This window comes from Bombina bombina, chromosome 5 (genome assembly GCF_027579735.1).
Source record: "Bombina bombina isolate aBomBom1 chromosome 5, aBomBom1.pri, whole genome shotgun sequence".
In the NCBI taxonomy this organism is placed as follows: domain Eukaryota; kingdom Metazoa; phylum Chordata; class Amphibia; order Anura; family Bombinatoridae; genus Bombina; species Bombina bombina.
This window is the reverse complement of record NC_069503.1, coordinates 167,679,865-167,703,888: the sequence shown is the minus strand read 5'-3', so window position 1 is coordinate 167,703,888 and position 24,024 is coordinate 167,679,865. Positions and strand designations below refer to the sequence as shown.

At 39.1% G+C, this 24,024-nt stretch overlaps 1 protein-coding gene across 1 annotated transcript in view; it reads right to left on the bottom strand.

The window, feature by feature from the left end:
• Window positions 1-24,024, bottom strand: part of LOC128660131 (cryptochrome DASH) — a 74,619-nt gene that overhangs the window by 11,186 nt on the left and 39,409 nt on the right. The window contains exons 12-13 of the mRNA XM_053713778.1: window positions 6,117-6,236; window positions 4,662-4,838 (exon numbers count right to left, since the gene is read on the bottom strand). Coding sequence (XP_053569753.1) covers window positions 4,662-4,838; window positions 6,117-6,236 — 297 coding nt within the window. The remainder of the gene's footprint in view (window positions 1-4,661; window positions 4,839-6,116; window positions 6,237-24,024) is intronic.

The window sequence follows — 24,024 nt, the reverse complement described above, 5'->3', positions numbered from 1 at the left end:
CCCCAGTGTTTGTTTAAGATGTTATATTACATATTTACATAAACACGCACACACACATTTACACTTACATACACACACACACATTTACATACACATATTTACATACACACACACACATTTACATACACATATTTACATAAACACACACACACACATTTACACTTACATACACACACATATTTACATACACACACACACATTTACATACACATATTTACATAAACACACACACACACACACATTAACACTTACATACACACACACACACATTTACATACACATATTTACATAAACACGCACACACACACATTTACACTTACACACACACAGACATTTACATACACACGCACACACACATTTACACTTACATACACACACATATTTACATACACACACACATTTACATAAACACGCACACACACATTTACATACACATATTTACATAAACACACACACACACACACATTTACACTTACATACACACACATACATTTAAAATATGTGCAAGTTCAACTTATGGGTTAAACACACAAATACATTGCAGGTTATAGTTTTATGAAGTAGAAGCATCTAACGTTAAAAGAAGAAAAAAAACTTTAATGCTGAGCATAGCAGATTGCTGACATGTAAGTTGTAGACTTGTAGCACAAATTAAAAATGAGGAAAACTAGAGGACTGGGAGCTGGTTCACAAACTAAAAGAGCTGTCCAGAGCAGGAGAATTTGGAGCTAATCATCACATTTTATGCTTTAACTGTTCAACGTGTATACATCACACTGCTTAATTCAGCGATACATTGCCTTAGCTGTGACGGCACCCCCTGATGCTGGATCTGACTTCTGTGTCAGTCAGATCATACCCGGCAGCCATCACCACAGTGGAGACCTCCTTTATCGGTGTCCTCACAGACACACTGCACACTCCACTAGACAGTGAGTTGTCTTGAGTCCTCGAGACAAAGCTTATCGCTGTGTGCTTAATGCCTGCCCCTCACTCCTCACAGACACAAGTTGAGACGGCATGCACATGCAGTAAGGTGAAGACTCACGCAACCGCAAGCACTGACTGTATTAGGTGCATTGTGGTCACGTAATGACCTTGTAAAGGCACAATAAGAATATAGGATTGAAATGAATATATCCTGCTTTGAGGGAGCAGTGACTGCGGGCCCTCTGACAGGGTGGACCGGGTCGCAGTGGCGACCATTGCACCCTCTGTAGTCACGCCCCTGGCAGCAGCGTTATAAAACTAAAGCATTTCCTGATTTTTTATTTCAAAGTTTGACTCCGCTCAAGGTTCTATTGAGCGGCTCTTGTTGGAGTCCAACTTTGAAATAAAAAAAAGAATATCAGGAAATGCTTTAGTTTTATAATGCTGCTGCCAAGATAATGTTATATAATTCTGCACTATGTGCAGAATTATATAACATTATTTTATTTTGTATGTTTACTGTCCCTTTAAGTCTGAAAAGTTCTCCAATTCCGAGGACTGGCAAAGCACAAGACAGGATTCACAAGCCTAACCCTGTGCCATTAGTCCCAAACTGGCCTCAGCAGAGATCAAATACAACTACAAAACGATGGAAGTTGACCATTGTTAGCGGTGTCCAGCCCAGTAACAGGTTTTGTTTGGCTCCCACAAAGAGAGCAAGTGGTGAGTGGAGTTTGCCTGTTAGAAAACAAGGTGCTAATGCATTCAATTTTTTCATACTCACTTAGGGCCAGATTACAAGTGGTTTGCTAAACATCACTTTCAAGAAAGCAATATTAGCCCTCCACTTTGTAATACCAGCGCATGGTAATGTGCGCTGGTATTACAAATTAACAGCAAAGCTAACGCGAGCTTGCATAGGTCAGAGACGCATCAGAACATCACACAGCAAAGGGGTTAAGTAGCGCAGCAAATATAAATATATATAAGCATATACATATTTAGTTACCGGGAACACACAGTTCCCATAGTCCACAATGAAAAGGCACTTTTCAGTGCCGTTTTTATCTAACACCCCACTCCCGCCAACATTAGACCCAAAAATTGGCTAGTGCAGTTGTTTATTAAAATAAAAATAATGCATTTTTTAAAATAAAAAAACTACAATGCCGTCTATTTTGAGGGCATTTGGGGCACTTTTAGAAAATTAACCAGAGATCGGATATCTGGTTAATTTTCGGAGCGCTAATTGCTACCGCTTCTCTATGCTCAGTAGTCATAGCATATTAACAGTAAACATGCCAGTTTTAAAGCAGCTTGCATGTCTAACTTCATGTTTGAGACTGGATTAGATCTACACATACACAAAGCTGCTGCAGTATATAGCTACACACAGAGCAGCCTGGTTCAACCCTGGGAGTACACATAAATAGGTTTTTACTGCTCGGATGATACAACATTTGATTGGCTGTCACCCTGATCTTTTTAAATATTGCATTTTTTAAAAATTATTTTTATTAAATGTGCAAGAAAGTACAATAAGATATACAACACAACTGAATGAACAGATCTGCAGAAGAATAAAATGATACACGGAAAAGATAGAAGACAACTCGTTACTCTCTGAGCAGGTATATGTACGTATGCTGCTGAAACAGTAATAACTTTTACTAAAAGCATTTTGCTAATGGAAGTATACAGCAAAAATTATTCGCATTCATGCAAATATCAGTGCTGCCCTATCCATTTTAAGTCACTATTGCACAAAGTATTGAAGAAAAAAAAAAAAGTAGGCATTTTTAATGATAGTTGAATTGCAGGTAAAAATACCTTTATCCAAACTTGGGACTGGAAATTGTTCGGATTTTGGAATATTTACATATGTAAAATGGTAGAAGGGATAAAACCAAGTGTAAACAACAACATCTTATGTCATTTAGGCAATATTTACATGTCCCAGTACAACTTAACTTAGGTAGTTTTATATAATTTGTAATACTTTTGTATGTACAGGTGTACCTCGGAGATATTGCAGGTTTAGTTCCACACCACCACAATAAAGTCACTCACACAAATTGTTTTGTTGCCAGTGCATATAAAAGTCATATTTACACTATACTGTAGTCTATTAAGTTAATAAAACTGCTAACCATTATCTGAGACTTCAGTAAATCATAATTCTTTTGCTGGTGGTGTCTATACTGTAAATGTGTGTATACAAGAGTATTCATGTGTTTATATGAGCATAAGTTGGCAAAATGGCACCGATAGACTTGCTCAACTCAGGGTTGCTACAAACTTTCAATCTGCAAAAAGAGCAATATCTGCAAAGGCGCAGTAAAGCGAAGCGCAATAAAATGAGGTATGCCTGTATAGTACACATTACTGTAATCAGAAAGGTAATAATATTTGTTGTTTTAAATATAGACTATTTGCATTTTATAACACAAAAAAAAAAAAAAAACACAGGCAGAGATGATTGTGACTTACAGGCAGGGAAAATAGTCATTTTTGATGAATTAAAAAAAAATAAAAAATAAATAAATAATTAAAAAGTTTGGATTTTGGAATTCTGGATTTGGGGATTTCTACCTGTAATGCATTAAGAGCTCAGAAAACCTAACTGTTTTTTTTAGCATTTTTTAAAAAAAACAACAACTCTACTATAATTGTATTAACTTATATGTTAAAGGGACATTAAACCCACAAATTTTTATTTCATGATTCAGACAGAAAATACAATTTCAAAAAAGTTTCCATTTTATTTCTATTATTAAATTTGCTTCATTTTCTTGTTATTCTTTGTTGAAGAGAGAGATAGGTAGCGTAGACACGTCTGGAGCACTACATGACAGGAAACAGTGCTGCTATCTAGTGCTCTTACTGATGTATAACATTGTTGCAAAACTACTGCCATATGCCATAAAGTACAGCAGACACGTGCACACTCCTAAATATAGTTTCCTGCTTTTCAACAAAGAATAACAAAATAATTGATAATATTATGCCCCTTTAAATAAAAAAGTGAACATAAAAAATACATGATGTTAAAAACAGCAAAAGAACTTACTTGTTTACTTGCAAAACGAGCACTTAGCCACTGTTTAAAATGATGATTACATGTCGCAATGACTGCTGTTGAGTATAACCCACTGCTTAGTGTTTTTTTATTATAACAATAAAACAGACTGTTTTAGATCTCTTTACATAGTGACACAGTGTGTAAGGGAGAAGCCTTAACACTACATATCCTTATTAGCCTCACATAAGTGCATATACGGTCACTCAACAAATAAAACATTAAATTAAAATAGTTTGCATAAAAAAAATGTTTCAAAATTGCTGGCAAGTATTGTAAAATCATTTTCAAAAATACTTAAATAGCTAAGCTGCCTGGAGCAGTCTACTCCACCCCCCTTATCAGTGTTTAGACACAGGCATTTTATTTCAACTGAGTTCACAGCTTCTAGGCATGCTCCAGCAGATAATCCCTATGCACTTTTGCATTCTACCAAAAGAACAATAGATATAGATACAGCCATAGAAGGAAATGTGTAGGGGGAGTTAGAGTTTTACAATTCGGAAACTTAAAATAAAGGGTTAATGGCGAGGCACTGCAGTATAAATTTGCAGGTAAAGTAATTAAAGTACATATTATTATATTCTGTCTCTATCCCAACTTGTTTTATGTCCCTTTAAGTTATATGAATAGTCTTTTTAGTTTGACTTACCGGCTTCTGATTGATGTGTCTGCTCCACTCTGGGGCCATCACAATTGGTAAGGGATAGGTTTCCCCAAGAGACACATTAGCGTGTGCCAGTGTGGCATTACTTAGTGCCCACGGGGTGTGGATATCTCCTCCTTTTATCTGCTCCAGCTCCGGAACCCAAAGACGGATGTAATCTCCCTGCAAAATATATGGAGATTTAAATTTCTTTGTGAAATAATGTAAGTGCCCCAGCAGCTGAGCAGATACATATCTATGCACAGGTAGGTGAGTCAGTCAGTACAGTATTTAGTTTTTGTCTTGGGTAGATGGCAGTTTGCTATTTGGGATTAAACTAAAATAAGATGGAATGGATTTACCATTTAAAATCATCTTTTCTCTGGGACAGTGTTACATTCCTATAAGCGCTGGATATCACCTGGTGTTCAGAATCGTATTTTAAAGTCTCACACTTTTTATTTTTCGAAGAAAAAAAGATGAACATTCATGCTTTAAAATACTGCCTGTTAGCTCCTGTAAGACTCCAGCAACTTCCTAGGCAGGCAGAATTTAAAAGCTTCTGTTTGTTATTAGAGGTACTGATATCAGCGATCAAGAGTTTGCAGAATTATCTTTATTTTATTTTTGTTAGCTTTATATGAGCCAAAGTTAAGATTAAAGTAAATAATCTTCACACTAAAAAAAAAAAAGGACAACAAAAATAATGTGAGACTGTAGAAGATTGTCGTATCTAAATGTTTTTTTTTTTTTTGTGCTTGTACTTTAATTCTATGGTTGTGCTATTGGAGTTGTCGCGATCAGCCAGTAATCAGTCTAAAAACTCATAATATATTGTGTTATAAAGTTGCAGACCGATTCCAAAAGAGCTCATTTATAAATGGTTATTGATTGTGTGTATTTTAGAAATATTAATTTGTTTTTCTTACCAAAGCATTTCAAGACCTTCTTGTGCTGGTTGGTTTATAGTTTTCAATCAGTTTGTTTAGCCAATTTGATTTATGCAACGTGATTGAATCAAGCGTTTAAAACCAACAAGTTATGAAGTGAACCAATTTAAAAACCAGACAATGCCTCCATAGTTATACAACTAGGGTAATGGGGTCAGCAGCAGGACAAAGCTAGTTTAAGTTGATTGAGAGGTGGCACAAATTTAAAGGTTGTAATCAAGGTGCTACAGAATAAGAAAAATGGCAAATCTAAGTATTTTCCATAGACCTTTATGGATAAAACGAGCATTATTTATTGGTAGGTCACTATTTGTTTATGCCTTTGCAGTTAAAAGGTCAAGTTATTTATTCTTGGTATCATCAAAAAAATAAAAAAAATAAAGCCTTTTTAAAATGGATTGTACAGTTGCTTTTTCTGTGGGCTTCAAAATTAGATGTCAACGCTTGCTGTCCCTTTAAATGCACGCTCTGTCTTTTTTGGCCAATATTTTTTTGCTCCCCCCCAACTTACATTGGCGTCATAATCCAAGCCTTGCTTAATCATATTGAATTTCCTGTTCTCTCGGGGATCATTGCCAATTCCAGCACTATACAGCCAGTTGCCATAATTGCTACACACATCGTAATCAACCTAGAAAGAAGACATAAAGATCTGTTTATTATTTTAGTATTTTCAGCTAACAAGGCAGCTATTGGTTTTTATGAGATCATTACTTCTACAACTTCATTTCACAGGCACCATCAGGACTTAATGCAATTAGGGTATAGAAAGAACTTGTATTCTTATCTGAAAGTGAAATGGATCATTATTTTTTAACTTAAAGAGGGACATTAACGTTTTTTTTCCCCCACCAGAAATTATTAACTACATTTTGCAAACGATCTGTATGCAAAAAAAATGTTCTATAAGCATTGAAAACGTCATTTTGTGAGAAAAATTAGGCCTCATTCTGCAGTCCTGGGACATAAAACCCAAAATTTTTCTTTCATGACTCAGATAGAGCATGCAATTTTAAACAACATTCTAATTTACTTCATTACATTTTCTTGCTATCTTTTGTTAAAAAGTAGGGACATACGCTAGGAGCCTGCCCATATCTGAAGCAGTATATGGCAGCAGTTTTGCAAGAATGTAATCTATTTGCAAGAGCATTAGAGGGCAGCACTATTTCCTGCCATGTAGTGATCCAGATACCTACCTATGTATCTCTTCAACAAAGAATATCATGGGATGGAAGCAAAATTTGATAATAGAAGCAAATTGTAAACATTGTTAAAATTGTGTGCTCTGTCTGAATCACAATAGAAAATGTTTGGGTTTCATATCCCTTTACTGTTCTCTTACTTCCTTTCCTGTGGCAAATTAGGGACACATAAAAACAATCTACTGCAGCAAATCACTGTGCAGCATGTACAAGTGTTAGGGTTCTGCATTCCACAGAATGCACTGCTGCCTCAATGGTAAAATTATATTGAAAGCAGATAAAATAATGAAAGTGCATTGCAAATATTTTTTTTAAAAAAATCTGCATACTTTAACATTCTATTTGATAAAAAAAAGCTTTTGCTTTTAAGTGTGCATATTATATAGAAGTAATTATGTGCTGGATTGCAAAATATCTGCAGACAAAACATTTTATAAGCATTTCAATATATTTTGTCAACAAATATTTAATTGGTTTGCGGCCATGATAATTATCCCTTTAAAAAAACATCTTGACTATTTGAAGCTTATGCCTTTGTTGTGACCAGTTGGGGAAGATATAAATACGCTTCAGCACTTATCAACCAATCACAATTTGTAGCAGAGTCTAAAATTCTGGATTCTATAGGATGCATCCCAGCCTCTCTGGCCAAAAAGCAAGTTCTGTAATTAGCAAATGCTGCAAAATCAAATAGCTGGTGTAGGCAATTTACGGCACTATAAACCTAGGTTATACAATTTGCTTTTTGGTCTCTTTAGGGAATGTGGAAGAAAAGCACAGTTTTTACACAAAATAAAGATGAGTTATGTCCCTTTAAGTTACAGGTAATCTTGCAAAATAAAATAGTGAAAGTATCTATAAACATGTATACAACAAATAATACATTTTAGAGAGATTTTCATGTTTTGCCCTTGCTTTGATCTAGAAGATTATTGCATAATATTTACCGTATGTTTTTTAGACAGAACATGCAATTACAAAACAAAATCTACGATTATAAAACTTGTAGAGGTAAAAAATACAATGAAGTTGATAACATGGGACTGTTTTCTGGGCATTGGGATTATAACATTAAATAGACAAACAGAAGGCTTTGAGCTTTTGCCAACCCTTTATTATAATGAGTCACAGGATATGAAACCTAAGAGTAGGGGACCACAATGCTTTTCATCTCCCCTTCCCATATCCCCACCCCACACTGCTCCTGTAACTTTCCCTGTCTACAACACACAGCATTCTTCTCTTCAGCAGTCTCTCTATATGTATCCTATAAAGGTAACTAGTAACACAGTAAAAAAACACACAACTAACTAGAGACAATAAATGTATTCAAGTGAAGGCCCATATTGTAGCAGGCTGTTAGTATTCAATGTATGTAGAGACTGTAAATACTAAATAAAGGCTATATATAATGATGTATCTGAAGCAAAAGATTAAACAGAGATAAATATGCATATACAGACCATTCAACAATATCTTGCGGGATGGTTACAGTTGGGAGGTCTGCCTGCTGTCCATTCTGCACCCCCCCCCCCCATAAGAGCAAATTCCCCAACTCTGCCCATCACTGCAGAGCCCCTGTCTCATCCAAGGCCACGCCCCTCCCATTGTGGTGCCGCCTGCTAAACACAGCGTGGATCTTGGCCGTGCTGGTAGATGGCCGAATTAGCTTACAGCTCCTGCTATCTGCAAAGGCCCACACTAGTTAAAACCATGCCAAGAGCAAAATATTCGACCTAAAGGGACAAATACACTGAGGGAAAAAAATTAATGCGGCCTACCAACATAACCGCTACTGCACCGCTACATGATTAAGGGTGTTCCACCCGAAACGTCACTGTTTTATTCCAGCATGTGGAAATAAAGATATTTTTATACTGCAAGGTGCTGCCTTCTTCTGTGGATTTATTGTGACTAAAGGGATTACAGCACCCTTTTTTTGGCCTGCACCTGACAGTGGAGCTGAGCTACAAACTGTTCTAGCACCGCTACACACACACACAAGACCAGACCCGCCGGAACAGTCAGGCAAGACATTGCAGCAGGGAGACTTCGAGCGATACTGAAGATCTCAAACCGCTGTGTACAAATGAAGCAACAAAAAACACTTCATCAGAGCAGTGACATACAACGCTGCACTCTGCAACGCTATTTAAACAGCAGAAGTAACAGAGAAGTAAGTAATAACAGCGACATAGACTCTGCTTACCATATCACATAGTGGCGCTGATCACAACCAAAAGCCCACACAGCAGAACATTCCCGGCTGTGACCTAACCGGCTATAACGCCAAGAGTGGAAATATAATTGAAAGGGGCCATATTCTCACACTGTGAAACGTACCCAGGCCCATATAAATTTTTGTGTAGGCAGATTGTGTAGTTAACACTTGAAACATACACCCACTAATTATACCTAATATACAGGTCATCAATTGCTTTAAAAATGGATATACACAACCCTAGAGAGAACAGAAAAGGTCAATATATTCACATACAAACAGACCTCCTGCAACCACCTTCTTGATATTAACTGCTACCTGCATCCTACTGTGGAACTTCAGTAAATATATATTTTTATTTTCCACTTATCTACGGAAAGATTCTGATACTTTGCAAGGGGAATTCATCACAGTATTAGAGAGCAATAATACTGTTATATTTCGTATGCTGTATAGATAACTTCATGCCTGCAAACAATATCTGTAACTAACCGCAGATAAGACTACACATACTATAGCCTTAAAAATACTCCCTTGTAATGCCCAAAAGAAATCTACACTGACAAGGGCACAAAATCTAGGAGAATAAACCACTATCTTAAAACGGCCGACATAAAACACACAAGAAGGTGACCCATCTCACTTAGAGCCTAGACAAGCATCCTCTACACAAACCTCTGCAATGCCTGAACTTCCATCACAATATGTCACTAAAGAAGATCTGAAGACCCTTTTATCAAAAAGAGGATATTAATGGGATTATGGCAGAAGTCAAAAGCTTATTCAGTGAGTTACGAAAAGATATTACAGAACTTTCCCAAAGGGTTACCACCATAGAACAAAAACAGGAAACTATACATGAGAAAATCAAAGAATTTTCTACTCAAGCCTAATACAGTTCTGAAATGGTTCAAAGTCTAATGGATCGTGTGGAAGACCTGGACACCTGCAGCAGGCACTGCCAATTAAAATCACATATCCACAACAGTCACAATATAGCTAAGACTTTCCGTAACTATTATGATATGCTATACAACCTCAAATCTACAACCATACCCAACTCTCCAACAGGGGCCTCCCCAGAACAAAAAAACAAATTATGACTTGCCAGATAATTTCCTTTCCTTTGATACAGGGAGAGTCCACAGCTGCATTCATTACTTGTGGGAATACAGAACCTGGCCACCATGAGGAGGCAAAGACACCGTAGGCCAAAGGCTTAAATACCTCCCACACTTCCCTCAGTCATTCTGCCGAGGGAACAAGGAACAGTAGGAGAAATATCAGGGTGAAAAAGGTGTCAGAAGAAACAACTTAAATTCAGGGCCGCCCACAGGAGAGCACAGGCGGGAGCTGTGGACTCTCCCTGTATCGAAGGAAAGGAAATTATCTGGTAAGTCATAATTTATGTTTTCCTTCTAAATACAGTTAGAGTCCACAGCTGCATTTATTACTTGTGGGAAATTATACCCAAGCTACAGGGGACACTAAATGCTAATGGGAGGGTACAAATAAAAGGGCAGCACAACCTGAGGGAACCACAGCCTGCAAGAAAACCAAACTCCCGAAGGCTTTCTTGATAGGAGCCAAAAATAAAAAATAAAAAGGAATAAGAATGTTAGGAGGACCAAGCAGCCGCCCAACAATCAGAACCATAGGATCTCATGTCACAGACCCAAAAAGATGACACTGTACTCGAACTGAGCCATAAACCTTTCTCCTAACAGAAACCTCAAGGTAAGATTCCCCAAAAAAAGGAAGAACCTCTTCCCATTTGGACAAGGAATACGACAATCTTAGTGAGAAAAAACTCGGATAGCATTATTAGAAGGGAGACCACAATAAGGAAGAACGAATTGCAAATTGCAACACAGAAACTATGACATGTAGAAAAACAATCTACAGAAGAAATAGGTCCTTGAATAAGAATTCAAAGACCACCTCCTGTACAGGTACAAAGGTAACCCAATGCAACTCCTGCAGGATAAATCCAACCCCAAAAAGGAGCAAGGAATTAACTTGCCGGCCCTGCCGCAGGCAGTGCCCTAGCAAAAACTACTTAACACCTGAAAGATCAATGAACCTCTGGAACTGGCGCACAAACATAAGAGCAAAAACTGCTTGCGAAAACACATACCAGAGAAAGGAACCACAGCTGGTATCCATCTGCAACCTTCCGCTTGCCAGGCAGCTAAGCTAACCAAAAGGCTTTCCTTGCAGGCTGCCCCTTCAAACAACAACTTACTAGACAAGCACTTCACCAGCTCATTCAAGAGGGGAAGAAGAATACTCCCGGATCCAGAAGGGAGTCGGGACAAGCTAGCTCCTAGCAACAAAAAGAGAGGGAGTCCTCCCCACATAAAAAAGGTGATGAGAAACTAGGTACGAGCTGAAGGAAAGGACCGAAACCCTTGAGAAAAAAACCTTCTCTCGGCTAGGGCCAAGCGACCCTAGCAATTCGCCCCGGAAGAAAAGATCCCAAGACACAAAGAGACCCTGAGCCGGTAGATCCCTGCAACAAGGGAACTCTCATGGCAGCAAGCCTCTAAACCGTGATTATGAACTTGCGGGCAAAAATGGAGCAACAGTCTCACTGATGCCCGCTCCAGATAGGATCGAGCCATCCTCGAAAAAGAGTGACATGGCTGAACAGAAGGTTAAAATAGACCTCCTCAGAATTAAGAAAACTGCCACAGCAGGATTCAAACTCCAAGCCTACAGCTTGCTAGGCCAGGAATTAATCTCTTAGGCCACAGCTTAGAAACTCAATCTGCTTTCCTCAGATACACATTCAAAAACCTCTGGATAGTCAGATCAAATGGATGATCATAAGGAACATCCGTTCCGGAAGAGCACGCTCAGAGAATGGATTGCTGCCAAGAGCCGTAGTGGGCCTCTGCCCACTACCAAACTCGAGACCCTCCCGTCTACGCAGGAGGAACTCACTAACTCAGAAATAATCCACTCACCAAGAGGACCCGACTGACAAGGACCCAGAAGACCAGACCTCAGAGCAAAATGCTCTACTAACCCCCCCCCCCCAAGGATAATTGGAAGGAAAATTCTGATCCACATACCCCAGAAAACACTCTCACCCTGCTGACAGAAAAAATACCAAGACAAAACTGCCCAGGGGGAACTAGGATAAAAATCCTTAACACTGGGAGAACTGGACTGAACACTGGAGAACGATTCCCCAACCGGTAATCCAAAAACGATTGGTAAAACAGAGACAAAATCCCAATGCTATGTCGAAGACTCGGCCTGGGCTGAATCCATCACCCTCCACCACATCGCCAACAAAGCCCTGAAGGTGAATTGGAGGGCAGAACTTCATAAGCTCTAAGGCAAAGAGCCTTCCAGTCTGACAGACCAAGCCGCTTTTAAAGGATCCAACCTGGTGCCAACACCAGAACACAGGTCTAGGTCCACCTCCGAGGATGGAACCGGCAAGAAGCCAATCCCAAAGGTCTACTAGCAGACGCTGGAAAAACCAGAACCATCAAGACTCGGGAGCCATCGCAACACCTAGAAACAGGCTACTACCACATTAAACCCCAGAACCCCAACAACAACAACAACAACAAAAAAAAACAACTTAGGATCCAAGCATTGTTTCAGAAGAAAACAGTCCCTATGAACCGGACCTGCTTAAACAAGGATGTTTTAAATGGAGATCCAGCGTCAGCAGCTGGATTCGAACCATCAACCTTCGAGTTGCAAAGCCACAGAGATAACCACCAGGCTACACAGGGCTGCTCTAGACAGGAAAGATCTCTCTCTTCCTAAATCCAGGTAGAGAGAACCGAGTATTCTCTCTGAACAAAGAGATCTAATAAGCTCTCCTTAAAAATTATCGGACCAAAAAAGGACGGGAAACCCCTCCCCTTATTGGACCAGTCACTAACAGTGTAATGACACGGCTTCAAAGTCACCTAGTCCAGAAAGACGGAATGGAAAAACTCGACTCCGGCCCCTAGGTCCTGTCCATCATCAAGGGTAGAAAACATCTTGTCATATAAAACATAAACAAATGGCAAATTCTTAAGTTCCAGCAGTGCTTGGAAAACTGAGAATAAACAAAATAAAGAAAATAAGCTCGGAGGCTTAAATTTTTATCTCTAGATAATTGAGAGAATCATCACACCGAACAGAGACCTAGAAGCTTCTATCAGAAGACTCCAACCATCACGATCATCAAAGTCGATATAACCAAAAACAACCCAAGTGAAGAAATTTCTTCTTAAAAAGAGTTTCCACAAGACCCCGAGCTCTAAAACAAAAACTATCCGAAACGGATTAGAAATGAAAATAGGTAAACGCACAAAAAAGGGACGTCAAAGGATGTGCAAACTAAAACAAACAGGTCCTGCCTGTTATACAACACAACCCCCCATAGAGCTCGGGACTGGGATTCTATAACTATATACATATAGGCGATAAAGAAGAGGATCCAACCCTCTCCACTCATCTAATCAAGATCGTTATCCGATTTAGAGGACTGAGATCCACCTGAAGGATCAGGACTGGGGACCTCTAGCATCGCCAAAACCTCTCCTAGAAGTAAACGCAGGCGTGCCATTCTAAATCTAAATGCCAAATCCTCCTCAGTCGGAGGAGTCAAATCAGGCGACTCCGACCCCGGAGGTTCTACCTCTGAAGTCTCAGAAGGAACCGGATCCCCAGATGCACAATCGTCATTTTCCACGACGGCCAATGGGTAGGAGAGCACGGATTAACCCTTCGCCTGCAAGTAGCAGGAATAGGCAAACTCGCTAAAGCCAGACGCGAAAACGCGCAGTAACCTCCAGTGGAAAAAAGTCTCCCTCAGACGAAGGAGTAATGGTACTTAGGCGAACTGCATGTGTAGGAGAAGATTCTAGGGAACGCACCTCACGGGACGAGGAATCCTCAGAGGTAGATGGCTCAGTGGTCTCTAACATCTCAAGATTTCTTGAAGAGAACACCCTAATGCGGCATACGGAACATAATTGAGCGAGCTGGTCTACCCGGGCCTCCTCACAACAAACGCAGGTATCAAAATCTGTATCAGAGGAATCCTCTAGAATATCAGAATCCTCCATAGTTCTAATTAAAATTTTTAACCAAAAAAACCCCAAAACAACTGGCACCTTAAACCCCCAATGGCTGGGGCACTCACCACCTCCTATGACCAAGACAGGTTTAGAAATTAAAGGACCAGTCAACACAGTAGATTTGCATAATCAACAAATGCAAGATAACAAGACAATGCAATAGCACTTAGTCTGAAATTCAAATGAGTAGTAGATTTTTTTTTCTGACAATTTTAAGTTATGCCTTTTTCCACTCCCCCTGTACCATGTGACAGCCATCAGCCAATCACAAATGCATACATGTACCATGTGACAGCCATCAGCCATACACAAATGCATACACACTTATTCTTGAACATGCTCAGTAGGAGCTGGTGACTCAAAATGTTTAAATATAAAAAGACTGTGCAAGTTTAGTTAATGAAGTAAATTGGAAAGTTGTTTAAAATAGCATGCTCTATCTGAATAATGAAAGTTTAATTTTGTTTGAGTGTCCCTTTAACTCTTCTCCGCAGCCCCTCGGTCAGGAATCGGAAATGGAAAACAAGACGTGACTACTCCCAGTCACATGGTGCCTCATGCAGGACCCCCCCTGCTAAGGAAAAACGCGCCAGCTTAATAAAAATGCGCAGCTCTATAACCTGTATGTTCCACATCAGCCTATGAGCCCAAAATGTCTCCTACACATACACAGTCAAAATCACATAAACATGATTAACTAGACCCGACTGTTCAATAATCCCTCCTCAGTAGATATTAAAGTGAATGTAAATTTTGATGCTAAAGTGCTCGGTTTTTAAAAATTTGATTAAAAACAGGGGCACTTTAATTCATCAAAAAGAAAATGTAGGCTTACCTGATAAATTTATTTCTTTTTTGACACGATGAGTCCACGGATCATCTTAATTACTATTGGGAATATCACTCCTGCCCTGCAGGAGGCGGCAAAGAGCACCACAGCAAAGCTGTTAAATATCACCTCCCTTACCTCCCAACCCAGTCATTCGACCGAAGTAAAGGAGAGAAAGGAAACCAACAACCTGTCTTTCAAAAACAGGGCAGGTCGTGGACTCATCGTGTCAAAAAAGAAATAAATTTATCAGGTAAGCATAAATTTTCTTTTCTTTTTAATGACAAAATGAGTCACACAGATCATCTTAATTACTTTGGGAATCAATACCCAAGCTAGAGTACACAGATGATACGGGAGGGACAAGATAGAGAACGGAAGGCACCACTGCTTGAAGAACCTTTCTCCCAAAAACGGCCTCAGCCAAGGCAAAAGTGTCAAATATGTAGAATTTTGAAAAAGTGTGAAGAGAAGACCAAGTTGCAGCCTTGCAAATCTGTTCCACAGAAGCTTCATTTTTGAATGCCCATGAGGAAGCAACAGCCCTTGTGGAATGAGCCATAACACTCTCTGGAGGCTGCTGTCCAGCAGTCTCATATGCAAAACGTATGATACACTTCAGCCAAAAAGAAAGAGAAGTAGCCGTAGCTTTCTGTTCCTTACGTTTTCCTGAGAAAACCACAAACAAAGCAAGAGAGTGACGAAAATCCTTAGTCGCCTGCAGGTAAAACTTTAAGGCAGAACCACGTCTAAATTGTGCAGAAGCCGTTCCTTCTGAGAAGTAGGATTAGGACACAAGGAAGGAACAACAATCTCCTGATTAATATTCCGATCAGAAACAACTTTGTGAAGAAATCCTAACTTAGTACGTAAAACTACCTTATCTGAATGAAATATAAGATAAGGTGACTCGTACTGCAATGCCGAGAGCTCCGACACTCTGCGAGCAGAAGAAATAGCAACAAGAAATAAAACTTTCCAAGATAACTTAATATCTAAGGAATGCATAGGCTCAAAAATGGAGCCCCTAGAAGAACTTTTGAGAACCAAATTAAGACTCCATGGAGGATTAACTGGCTTGAACACAGGCCTGATCCTGACCAAGGCCTGACAAAAGGATTGCACATCTGGAACATCTGCCAGACGTTTGTGTAACAAAATAGATAAGGCAGAAATTTGACCCTTTAGGGAACTTGTCGATAATCCTTTCTCCAAACCCTCTTGGAGAAAAGACAAAGCCTCCTCAAGTAGCAAATGGAGGTATTCAAGCTAAAACAGAAGGAAAACAAACTCAGGATCAGATAAAGGTATTACCTCATCTGAGACTGAGAATTCCTTATCCAATACTACCGAAGTATCTTCCTTCTTAGTTACAGGAAAGAAACAGTCGGAATAGCTACAACTGAATCAATCACACTATTCTGAGTGAATATGTCCCTACCGCGTGCGAAAAAAAAAACAATGCATTAAATGCAAGGTAACTCCAGGTAGAGTGTGAGAGGAAACGTAGGGCACTGCATATGGGCTATACATTTTTTTGGAACACCTTAGGAGAAATGTGTGGCATATCTTGACCATTGTCAATAAGCTCCTAAGCAGCATGCGCCTTAGGAGAATTAGGTTCAGAACAAGTCTATCTTTATCAATTAAAGATCTCTCAATAAATGAGAAATAGAAGCGGATTGGAAGTACCACATTGGCATCCAAGTCTAAAACAAAAGATCCCTAGCAGGGCCTCTTGGTCCATCCTGTGTCACAAAGAATAAATTAAACAAATAAACAGCTGGAATTTATTTATAAAAATGAACACATCAAAAACGTTACTGTCTCTTTAAATTTTAAAAAGTAACTTTTTTTTGTGTGTGTAGAAGAAGCTAAATTAACAAGCAACTATTGCAGAATCTTTCTACACCTCAGCGTAATCTTGCTGAGGTGCTCATCTGTCCATCAGAACCTACTACATTCCCAACATTGTTTATTTTCTTAAAAACAGAGCTTAAAATAAGCGTTACATCTTTGTTCCTAAACAGATCCGGAACACAGCTTTTAGTAGCGCTGGCCGGATCCACATATATGCAAAAACATTAAGGACTGTGCTGAACATAGCTCCGCCCCCGTGGGCGTGATAACACTCAATCTCCCGGCCACTATTAGTATTGTGCTTATAGAGAGGATTGCGCAGCCCAAAACTGTGCCAAAACTAGCTCCGCCCATCGTGGGCGTTACAACAAACAATATCCCGGTCGCCATGATTATGTATAGAGAGAAGCCACCGGGAGCTAATGAAGCCTTTTTAACAAACAATGTTGTGAACCTGGGGTCAAATAGTGCTACCACATGTTAGATAACACGTTAGCCCATATATGTGACCCAAACAATTATTCTAGCGAGTCCTTTTAACCCCCAGAGTAAAAGTCACCTTCTAGTCTCCTCAGCCCCAGTGCCTGCTTTCAATGTGCTGTCACAGGATCCCCTCCCTTTGTATATACAGTATATATAGGAGTTATGTCCCAATAAAGTGCTCCACTTTCTGAGATCTCCCAGACCCAGAATAAAATGTCAGCACTTACCTCTAACATCTGCCCGACAGCAGGGCAACTCAGCAGGTTTGAGAGGTCCTCTCCCTCACATAGCCCTGTGTAAAAAGGATAAAGCCCGAGTAATCTTGCTTAGGCTATCAGGATTAGGGCAGCATAAATGTATGGGAGGCGCAGTGAGAATTATGTCCCACAAGTTCCCATCGCTCTAAAGCAACCACTGCTCTACTGAGGAGACTGATATGGACTACGGCTATACCCCAGAACAAAGCAGCACAATCTTGTACTACTTTAAAAATAATAAACTCTTGATTGAAGAATCTTTTCTAACACCTCACTTTACCACTTCCTATCACTAACGTAGGCAAAGAGAATGACTGGAGTGGGAGGGAAGGGAGGAGCTATTTAACAGCTTTGCTGTGGTGCTCTTTGCCGCCTCCTGCTGACCAGGAGGTCAATATTCTATTAGTAATTAAGATGATCCGTGGACTCATCGTGTCATTAAAAAGAAAATAAATTTACATTTCACTCCTGTTGTGAAAAAAAAACAACTTACCTTTTAATTTTGACAGCAGCTCCAGCTTTCTCCACCCGTCTAAAATGAGGAATCCGGTTTCCTCCAATCACAGCATTGAATCAGACACACGTTTCTACCCTCTCTTTAACACCTTATTGAAGACTACATATGGAAGGGTATCAAACCAAGGGTTAGCACACAATCACTATACCTCCTCCATGAGAATGGGGGCTTGGGAATCTAACTTCCAACTATATAGACGGGCCATATTGCTCCAAAGAGCTGTTGAGTGGTGCCATAGTGGGATCTCTAAAGTATGAAAACAAATAGACGCCACTGTCCTCCAAACAAAAGGACATTGCTGTGGACTGACAAACAACACAGACCTATCAATCTCTGACTTCACACTCGAGGGAGAATTATTTACCGAATGGGATATACAAGCTCTCATATTTCCACTGACTCCAATATATGAAAATCACGAACCTCCTTATATACTAATCCAATCTATCCCCTGCAGACCATCTTACTGAACTGTGTAAGCAAACTACTTAGCACTGGGAGAATTAAAACACTTTGAAACAAACAAATTGAATACAGCACCCACTATTCACAAAAGCACAGAGAAGACTTACCAAGCCTATATATATCCAAGTAAAAGAGTAGTCTCCAGCTGTGATGAAAAGTTGACCTTTATTTTACATACAAGAACCAGTGAAGCAACGTTTCGGGCTAACAATAAGCCCTTTCTCAAGCCTGACATTTAGTGACTAAAACAGTGTTTAAATAGCCATAATGGCGCCAAGTGATTGTGTTAATTGCATTAGTATCGCCATCTAGTGATAAAAAATACAAAAATCTATCGCTAACAATTTGTTGCAATTTATGTGCTACAGAATTAACAATGTATATACTAGAAAATACAGTACCTAGCAATTCCATATACATGATTAAAATGTGACATCATAAGACTTCAGACATAATATAAATAAAAATTTAACAAAAAAAAATATTTTATATTCTAAAAAAATTTGTGCCATTCCTAAATATTCATTATGTTACAAATTTCATCTACAAAGATTCCATCCATAAAAACACAATCAATACTGTGACGAACCAAGGTTATCCAACCCTGCGCCAGTCACTTATTTGGCACAGAAAGGGTTTTCAGCCCCCTTGTCTGTCTTTAACAGGTCACAATCTAGCCACACCAGGCAAGCTTGTGATTCAGTTTAGTGGGTAAAAAGAGTTAACCGCACTCCCTTAATCTGTACTAGACGTAAGAGAAATGCCCAAAACTCCCTTTTAATGCCACCCACAATAAACTATATATCCTATAGCTCCAATACTGCCACCACTTAAAATTTATTAAAGGGAAAATCCTAAGGAAAAACCCAGATTTTACACATTAACTCTAGAAATACAATTTAGCAGAAAATAACCTAAATTATACAGTTCTAATATTCCAGTCTCTTTCAGTAACGTGGTTCAATTATTAGACAAAGGCCAAACTTAATAAAGGAATTATTTATTATGCCAAAAATATTATGCACAATGCATTATTAATAAAAAGTTGTTACAAATAAAATTACACACGCAAACAGTGTTTTAAAATAAAAAGGAGAAAAACAGAATTGAATACTTTCCTAGTTTTCAAGCTCTGTGCCCGGGGATGGCATGAAAATGATGGCTCCTTCTGTACAGCAGCTCCCCTTGTAAGAATGACCATCTTATTGTTAAGAAATAAGATTCTTAAATCTATTTTTCAGAGATCAGGTTGCTTAACCACACCCTCCTGGGTGGGCTAAGAAACCCCCCTGTCTTTATGACCTTCAAAAGACTAATTTCTTGCCTGAAATTATACAATCCAGTATAATTTCTGCTAGGTAAGAAATTTCTATATTTACATATCTAGAACCTTTTAGTTTTATTGGGAGAATCGGTTTGATATCAAATATGCCATAGGTTGTCATATTTACCTTCCTTTAAGGTTATAACAGTTTTAACCCACATATGTACATAATATACCAATGTCCTGTCAGTGACCTGGTCAGTTTTTGTAATGAAGGGCCTGTTTTGCATCAGGCATTCTATTGACAGCTTAAGCCATAAACTTTATCCTGTGTATCTCTGTGACTAAGAGCTTCAGTGACTTTATGACTCAATGCATACACACTAACATTTGGTGGGCTATTTAGGAAACGCCTGGCAGTTCAAAGAAAACACAAGTTACAATTCTTCTTGAAAACAAATAACTGTTTTTGAGTTCAAGCTACACAGAATTAACCCCTTCTTAGCTAAATCCTGAGGTTTTCGTGACAAATACATTTATTAAAAATGAGTAAGTGTAAGAAAATACTAAAAGAAAATTCCCACATACACTAATATGTCAAAATAATAAAACAACTTATTGGACATTCAGTATATTAATGGGTTAATTTCCAATGCATACATAATGCTAATTATGTAAAAAATTATATATAACCCATAGAGGAATAAAAAAAAACACAAGGGGGGGCGGAGCCAGCCATCAAGGTGAATGGCTGCACTTTGAGTGAGCTCCTGAGGCAGCCCCAGATTAAACTCCTAAAACCGTGTACAAGGTACAAGAAATTTACTTTAGCCATGGATACTAACACTTGAAGATCAATCCTCACACTTTATTCGACTTGAAAAAGACGCGATCGCACTTTCGGTCCGGATTCGGCCTCAGCCATCTACTACAGCCCCCGGCTTCATTTTGGGCCTAACACAAAACTGCTGCAAACAGGAGGACAAGGCCTGGATCATTCTCTCTATGCCTCTTAGGGTCACTACAGCTCCTCAGGGTACCTGAATCTGCTTTTTCCTGACCGGATTACCAGTTTTACATTCTACTGATTTCAGGCTATCTTGAGGCCTATACCGGTCCACTCAGGTCTCTCTAAGATCAGCTCTTACCATAAGGAATCATCTGAGGAGGTAATCAAATCAATTCTGTTCAGCAGAATCATAATAACATTAAGCTTGTATTAATATATATATTTACAGGAGGTTAACTAGCATGACATATGTATTTTAAAGTACCTCACACATCACCCACATGAGGCCTATACAAGATTCACATCTCTGTGAGGATTAACTAGAGCTGTATACTACCATGATAAAGAAGCCTGCTATAAATATAATATAACCACAAATCACATATCATGCAGCACTTTTATACATCCTTCATCTGAGAACAACAAACAGCAACTACTTACATCCACATGGGGTGACCTATTCCCCTCCAGGCCTACATATTACATTAATCCTGGCTGTGGGTTATTTTGGCAGTTTTCTACCGCTTATTGCAGGATTGCTCAAATTATGAACATTGCTTTTTCTACATTTTTTCCTGCTTCAAATCACTTTACTACGCACTAACATAAAAGTGCCCCAGTTATACAGACGAATCAAAATTCTGCCGCACAGAAATGTCTCCAAAGAGGCAAGCAAAGCAGGATAAGGTGAGCAAAAGTCATCACAGTATTACAGCCTCTATGAATAAATTCTTCTAACCACTTGAAAACCCAGACTCGTCTCCAGAGACCATGGACTCTGCGGATGAAGTACCACAACTCCAGACTGCTACGGCATCCAGAGCTCCAGAGTCTATGCAAATCACAAAAGCTTTTCTAGAGACTCTTCCGTCTAAGCAAGACTTTACAACTCTCATTTCCCAGGTGAAATCCTGTATCAAAGAAGAAATCTCAGAGCTACGTAAAGAGATGCACGAGATAGGAGACAGAGTGGAATTTCTTGAAGAAGAATCTGAATCACAGCAGTCAGATATTGCAGGCCTTATTCAGAATGTACAAGCTCAGAATACTATCCTTTCCCAACTCCAAGATAAACTGGAAGATATTGAAAATAGGAGCAGACGACAGAACATCAGAATAAGAGGCATACCAGAGTCCATCACTACAGAAAATCTTCACACCTATCTACAAGATTTGTTCAAAGACCTTCAAGGTACATCACTTACAACACCTCCTGTCATGGACAGATATCACAGAGCTCTCAGACCCAAGCCCAAGGAGGGCTTACCACCTAGGGACGTGATCATAAAATTTCAAGATCATCAACAAAAGGAAAACATCATGAAGCAAGCCAGAATTTCTTCACCACTACGCTTCCAAGGATCTGCACTCTCCATCTACTCTGACCTTTCCATAAGAACTTTGCAAAGAAGAAGGGAATTTGCCCCGCTCACCACTGTGCTAAGAAATCACAACATCTCATATAGATGGGGCTTCCCTTGCCATATACAACTGATATTGGAAGGTCAAAGGAAAACATGCATGGATCCAGGAGATATCGAAGACTTCTGCAAAGAGTTGAATCTTGCACCTCCAACCCACAACCACACATCTGCACCTATTACCAAACAGCTGAATACTCTACCTCATACAGCTCCCAAACCTCAAAGAACACCATGGCAAACAGCAACCCATAAGAGACAGAAAAGTACTACAGCAAGTGCTTCAGAAAATGGGTGAGATTGATCCAATATTTTTGTGATCCCTAACCTTTTCATGATTTCTAAGGGACCCTGTTCCTAATTTATTGTTACTAGTTTTGTGTTTAATAATATTGTAGCACTATTTTTTTTAGATAGATTTATCAATGTGCCTTCACAGACTTATGATCTACCAAAATCTGGGGCTCCACTAGCCCTCTTTTAGGAACTCTAAGTTATCTATATGAATTGTAACATTAGGTTACGAATTCTATATTCTATCGCAATCCTTGCTATTCCAAGCAGGGACTATCTGTTAGTTCATTTTTTGATCAAAAATGTTCTACTTGTTATTACTATGTTTGATGTTATCTTGTTTTATTATGCATTATTATTCCATGTAACACCTCTATGCAAAACATACAACCTGAACAGTATCCTTGACAGTGACTTATTATTGAGATACCTTCCAAACTCACTCCATAATACATTGACATAATGACTCAAAAGACTCCTGACCAGTTGTTTACCTTACTCACAATCAATGCCAAGGGCCTAAATTCCCCCTTTAAAAAGGTCCAAAGCGTTCCATGACCTACACCATAAAAATGGCAGCATACTGTTTCTGCATGAAACCCATTTCAAACAAGGTAGTGAACCTAGATACTTTTCTTCACATTATCCAAATCATTTTCATAGCAGTAACACTAAAAAAAAAAAAAATCAACGGAGTTAGTATACTCATACACAAATCAATCCCATTTGAACTTATACACAAAGACCAAGATGAGGAAGGGAGGTATTTGGGCTTATAAGGCCTATTATTTGGGAAACCAATAACACTTGTAAACATCTACGCTCCAAACATGAACCAAGCCTCTTTCTTCCAGCATATTACTAATTCCATACTAATGTATCTAAAGGGCCCGCTGTTACTGGCGGGGGACTTTAACCTCCCACTAGACCCACAAATGGATAGTTCCAACCAAACCCTGAAACTTCCGGGCACTACTCTACACTCGGTTTGGAATAACCTATCACTACTCACCCTACATGACACTTGGCGGCATCTAAACCCACAGAAACGTGATTACACGTTTTTTTTCTAACCCAAAAAAATCCTACTCCAGACTCTATTACATCATGGCCGACAACCTATCCTTATTAAATCTACGCCATTCTCGTATTATTCCTACTAGTTGGACAGACCACTCAGCTGTTAGTAGCTCCTTTTTCTGGCCCTCGATCCCAATACGTCCTTTTCTATGGAGGCTTGATGAATTGCTGTTGTCAGACCCCTTAATATCTTCAGAAATAGAAAAAGACCTCCAGGAATACTTTAATATCAACTCCCCTAGTGTATCTAACCCGATTATTATGTGGGAAGCACATAAATGTGTTATCAGAGGGATATTAATTAAGCATAAGGCCATTAAAAACAAACAAACCAAACAGAAATATCTCACGCTCTCACAAGAAATAAACAAACTAGACTACACTCACATTCGTCATCCCACAGACTTAGATATTTTAA